General features: G+C 43.5%; 1 protein-coding gene across 1 annotated transcript in view; it reads left to right on the top strand.

The window, feature by feature from the left end:
• The first annotated feature begins 1,092 nt into the window (after window positions 1–1,092).
• The window catches only part of LOC124555265, a 516,239-nt gene continuing 511,331 nt past the window's right edge, over window positions 1,093–6,000 (top strand). The window contains exon 1 of the mRNA XM_047129133.1: window positions 1,093–1,232. Coding sequence (XP_046985089.1) covers window positions 1,139–1,232 — 94 coding nt within the window. The 5' untranslated portion in view covers window positions 1,093–1,138. The remainder of the gene's footprint in view (window positions 1,233–6,000) is intronic.

Raw genomic sequence — 6,000 nt, 5'->3', positions numbered from 1 at the left:
CCCTGAATTGGAACAATCACATAGATAATGTTGTGGGTGGAGCAAACCAAAGACTGCGATTCATTGGCAGAGCACTTAGAAGGTGTAACAGGTCTACTAAAGAGACCGCTTACACCACGCTTGTCCGCCCTATTCTGGAGTATTGCTGTGCGGTGTGGGATCCGCATCAGGTGGGACTGACGGATGACACGAAAAATTACAAAGAAGGGCAGCTCGTTTTGTATTATCGCGAAATAGGGGAGATAGTGTCACAGAAGTGGTACGTGAATTGAAGTGGCACTCATTAAAACAAAGGCGTTTTTCGTTGCGACGGGATCTTCTCATGAAATTTCAATCACCAGTTCTCTCCTCCGATTGAAAAAACATTGTGTTGGCACTCACCTACATAGGGAGAAACGATCATCACGATAAAATAAGAGAAATCAGGGCTCGCACGGAAAAATTGGTGCTCGTTTTTCCCGCGTGCCGTTCGAGAGTGGAACGGTAGATAGACAGCTTGAAGGTGGTTCATTGAACCCTCTGCCAGGCACTTTATTGTGAATAGCAGAGTAATCACGTATAGACGTAGACACGTGTTTAGAGGAACTTTCATTCGTCAGCGCCATCTATCGTGGCAACGATGCATTTCAGGAAAAATGTTCATTGGACCTTTTTTCCTCTAATTCCATTCGGGAATCCGTCTGTGCATTTTTTCGGTTTTATTCATGCTCACCCCACATATAGCATTTTTTCTGTTTTGGCTGTTAGCTCATTTTGTATTCTGTTTCTGAGCCTTAAATAGGAAAAGAGCCCGACATTCAGCTAAACAGGAATGAGGAAACCAGGTAAACATCATTTCCAACGAAGCAGGTATATCACACCATCGAACTGTAATCCCACGCAGAGAGGCATTCGGGGCCGGCTCAGCTCACCATTTCGCATGCTAGCTAGCTCTGCACGTTACGGTGTGCGAGCAGATCAGATGGCGTGGACTAATCTGCAATTAAACTAGGGAGGGAGATTGTTTGGGCAGGGGCGGCGCAGTGGCGTGAGAACGGTGCAGGTGTGCGGCGCAGCGCGGCGTGCCTCAGTGAGCCAGCCGCCGCCGCAGCGCGCACTTCGCAGCCGCAGCCGCAGCCGCCGCACGCCACAGCCCGCCATGCCGCTGCTACTGCTACTGCTGCCGCTGCAGCTGCAGCTGGCGCGCGCCGCCACCTTCACCGTCGACGGCAGCCTCGCCGCTGTCGACAGCGGTGAGTCCCCCACCCCTCGCATCAGGGACACGTGCACACACGTGCCTGCTCACTGCGCCTGCAACAGCCGCTTAATAACAATCACAATATGCACTTCATAGCGACTCAAAACTTAAGGGTTTTATATTTTAAGTTTTCGTTTGTTTTTGTTATTACTTGCACACCTAGGATTAAAACATGTTAATAAACAACTAGCACGCTCGTAATACACGGAGGTCACGCATATCGTTTGTCGAGTCGATTTAATCGACAGGTAGCAATGGCTGTGTTTCGTAATATCTTCTGTGTACTTAATGTAAACAATGCAAATCTATCAGTTACCGGATCGTGGTGCAATAACATAATCTTGATTGTTATATACCTGATTAACTGCTAAATATTCTTACATAGTAAAGCACAATATTTAGAGAAATACTGGCGCAAAGCACCTACGCAGCTGTAATTGTTTCGATGGTGAGCGAGAGACATTAATTGTCATGTAAAGACAGTAAATAATTACCGTATAATACTGGCAATAACGAACTGTTATTGACGTTTCTGTGAAGGGATGATGAGAGGGAAAATCACTTCGTCTGCACACTTTTGTTTAAAGGATTGGTTCAGAAAATAAGCACTCATACATGCATTCCATAAACATCCGCACTAATACAGTTTATTTGTAATTCTGTCCTGCTTACATGTTACGTCTCTTGTGCGACGTTTTAACAGTCTTTCTTTATATTTTGTGCATACATATTCCTAAATAAAATTTTTCGTTAGAAATATATCTCTTTTTCTCAAACCAACAACTCAGTTCATGGTATCAATACTAGAAATAACAATAATCTTTGCAGTCTCTTACTTTAGTCCGAAAAGGTGTCTATTATTCCGAAAACACATTTTTATAACTTACCAGGAGCCATAAAAAGCTTAAATACTAATGAAATTAATTTTAAGGGGAATCTAAAGGATTTGTATATCGCCAGCTCCTTACACCTCATTGACGAATTTCTTACAATTAGTAGAAGCAACTGATGTGTATATGTTACTAATAACAGAAAATAATGCGAGTATTACGTACGAACTGACTTCTGTACAAATTCAGTGCAGTAATGCGATCATTGTAAATAGGTGTAGTAAAATGATTTTTCTGTTTAGTTACGCATGGCTACAATAGCCTAAAATTATCATATCACCTTAGTGCGTTGAACATCTGCATGATTGGAGACAAATTTGCTATTACATTGTAAATTAAACTATGTTTTAAGATTTTCTGATTTATTCCACATCAGTGAGGAACATTCCACTTGGGATCTGTGGAAGGAACAATAGAAAGTTTATTTTTCGTTGTAAATATTTATTAGGTACACTTATCTTCTGATATTTTCAAAGTCCTGGAAGATGTCCTCACTATGGATCTTTTGAAACGAAAAGTATGCATCTAACCAAATCAACGCCACGGACCTCCTGTCAGATAGTGTGTAAGACTGAAGAACAGGGAAACTCATAGTTTTCTTACAGACACTTCAAGGACACTCATTTTTAAAACGCTGCAGACCAGCTGCAATCCACATTTATATCTGTACTTCCTGAATAACCCAAAACTTTTACGATGGTGTTTCAGATTTTATGAATGTACGTACGTGCTCAGAAATCCATTTGCACTGGCATATCAAATATTTTTGTAATATTTATCATTATTGTACAGGACTATGGAAAGAATTTCCTATTAATAACCAATCCAAAATGTAAAAAAATGACAAAATTACACTTTGCTTGTACAAATGTTCGAATTCAATGAAAAGGGTATTTTGGTTTTGGAAACGAGGATAACGGAGCATATTCGGCATCCTTATTTTTTGGTTTTCTCACGTTAACCAACGGAATATTCTACAACGTCATCTCTGCACTCCAGTAGAACAGATAGCAGCAAAGCTAGTAAACATACATGGGCCTTTCATTAATCCTTGCTCCTTTTGTCATTTGTAGCAGTGCTTACGCGTTTCCTGAGATGTTAAGGATGTTTTTGTTAATCTGCTCTTTTCCTTCACCAGAAGTCCTTTTTTTCCTAAGGAAGGACGTCGCTTTGCGTGGTTATCTTTCCGTGACATCAGCCCTTCACACATCCTTTCTCCTTCATACAATTTTCCACTGCTTCAGATGGGACCTTGAAAAATGCTGCTCGTGGACTGCCCATCTAGTTCTTTGGAGTAAAAAATTCGCAGTTAGCTTTTATTTCCGTAACTGCTGCACAAGGCACTTTTCACACTTCTAGCATAATACTGCATAAATCCGAACTATCCCTGCGTTCGTACATATGCTCCCAGGTGAGAAATTTACATTAATGTGACTTCTGCAGCTGATACTGCCATTATGCAATCATTTAAAAAATAGCTAAAATTGTGCGCAATTTTATAACATTAACACTGACATTCATTAACTGCGAATCGCGGATGATTTAATTACCGGTGAAGATGAAAATCAAAACACCGAAATTTCGTCGAATTAGTTGTACGAATGCAGCGGATAATGATGATACGTTATTCAACAAAACCTAATTAGAAAAGAGATGAAGTATTGAACCTATTGCATCTTGTCGCTTCTCAGCACTAACAAAACTGAGATATAATCGAAGTAATGGACTTCGTTATACTACAAACCAATATCATCACGTGGCCAAGACATTTAACTGCTTTAGAAATACGTCCAAGCTATTCCAGATCAACAGTACTTACAGACAGGTAGTTCTCAAGCAAATATGAGAACATAAAAGAAGCCCGCTTAACGTTTAAAATCCTTTTGACATCTGGTTAGTAGTGGCGGAACAGTAGCTCTGTTGGCCAAGAATTGGTAAACCATCCCTACATTCACACTAAAAACCATCCCTACATTCACATTAAGTGCTTTACAGAAACCACGGAAGACGTAAATATGCATAGCCAAAAAATGGTTCAAATGGCTCTAAGCACTAAAGAACTTGACATCTGAGGTCGTCAGTCCCCTAGACTTAGAACCACTTAAACCTAATTAACCTAAGGGCATCACACACATCCATGCCCGATTCAGGATTCGAACCTGCGACCTTAGCAGCAGTGCGGTACCGGACTGAAGCGCCTAGAACCGCTCGGCCACAGCGGCCGGCATGCATGGCCACACTGCGACTTATAATCTGTCTCCTCCATAATATGGAGCCTCTGTCTAATATCCTGCGATCCTCGGCGTATGGCGATACGTTAGCGATATTATTTCAAGAATGTGGCCAACCGTTTGCGATAATATAGCTTTCACATTATGGTCGTTGAACGTGCATCTAGGTTAAAATAGCGGATGCTTTGTGTTGCATACTATGGAGAACTGCTTACGTAAATAATGTTGTTTCTAAATGTTTTGTGCTTTCATTACTTAATTTTTTAGCCACTATAGGCTCACCCTCAGATAGAGGCACTTTAAATTCTGTAACAGCCGGTGGTATCGTGGCGCTGATGGCTCTGGCTCTGAGCACTATGGGACTTAACTTCTAAGGTCATCAGTCCCCTAGAACGTAGAACTACTTAAACCTAACCAACCTAAGGACATCACACACACCCATGCCCGAGGCAGGATTCGAACCTGCGACCGTAGCGACCGCGCGGTTCCAGACTGTAGCGCCTTTAACCGCTTGGCCACCACGGCCGGCGGCGCTGATGGAAACAGTTGAAAGTTTCCAGAATGAAATTTCACTCTGCAACGGAGTGTGTGCTGAAATGAAACTTCCTGGAAGACTAGAATTGTGTGCCGGACCGAGACTCGGAGTACTCCACCGACCATTTTTTCCACCATCATTGTTCTTGGCATTTGGTTTGAGCGGACGTCAAATGACACCCCTTCGAGTTCATCACTCAACACTTCACGTAGTTTTTATTATTGTTGTTATTATTATTTTTATTATTATTATTACAGACGGCTGCCAGCCCTCTGACGGGACACGGTGGGCTGCCGTGCCGACACCGGCTGAGCTACCTAGGCACGACTCACGACCCGTCCCCGCAGCTTTACCTCCGCTAATACCACGTCTCCTAACCTCCAAACTTCGCAGAATCACTCCTGACACCTTTACCTCCGCCAGTACCTCGTCTCCTATCTTCCAGACTTCACAGAAGCTCTCCTGACAGCTTTACCTCCGCCAGTACCTCGTCTCCTACCTTCCAGTCTTCGCAGAATCTCTCCTGACAGCTTTACCTCCGCCAGTACCTCGTCTCCTACCTTCCGGTCTTCGCAGAATCTCTCCTGACAGCTTTACCTCCGCCAGTACTTCGTCTCCTACCTTCCAGTCTTCGCAGAATCTCTCCTGACAGCTTTACCTCCGCCAGTACCTCGTCTCCTATCTTCCAGACTTCACAGAAGCTCTCCTGACAGCTTTACCTCCGACAGTACCTCGTCTCCTACCTTCCAGTCTTCGCAGAATCTCTCCTGACAGCTTTACCTCCGCCAGTACCTCGTCTCCTATCTGCCAGACTTCACAGAAGCTCTCCTGACAGCTTTACCTCCGACAGTACCTCGTGTCTTACCTTCCAGGCTTCACAGAAGCTCTCCTGACAGCTATACCTCCGTCAGTACCTCGTCTCCTACCTTCCAGACTTCGCAGAATCTCTCCTGACAGTTTTTCCTCCGCCATTATCTCGTTTCCTACCTTCCAAACCTCACAGAAGCACTTCTCGCAGGAGAGCTTCTGTGAATTTGGGAGGTAGAAGACATGATACTGGCGGAGGTAAAGCTGTGAGGACAAGTCGTGGGTCGTGCTTGGGTGCCT

This window comes from Schistocerca americana, chromosome X (assembly GCF_021461395.2).
Source record: "Schistocerca americana isolate TAMUIC-IGC-003095 chromosome X, iqSchAmer2.1, whole genome shotgun sequence".
In the NCBI taxonomy this organism is placed as follows: Eukaryota; Metazoa; Arthropoda; class Insecta; order Orthoptera; family Acrididae; genus Schistocerca; species Schistocerca americana.
This window is presented reverse-complemented; position numbering and strand designations above follow the sequence as displayed.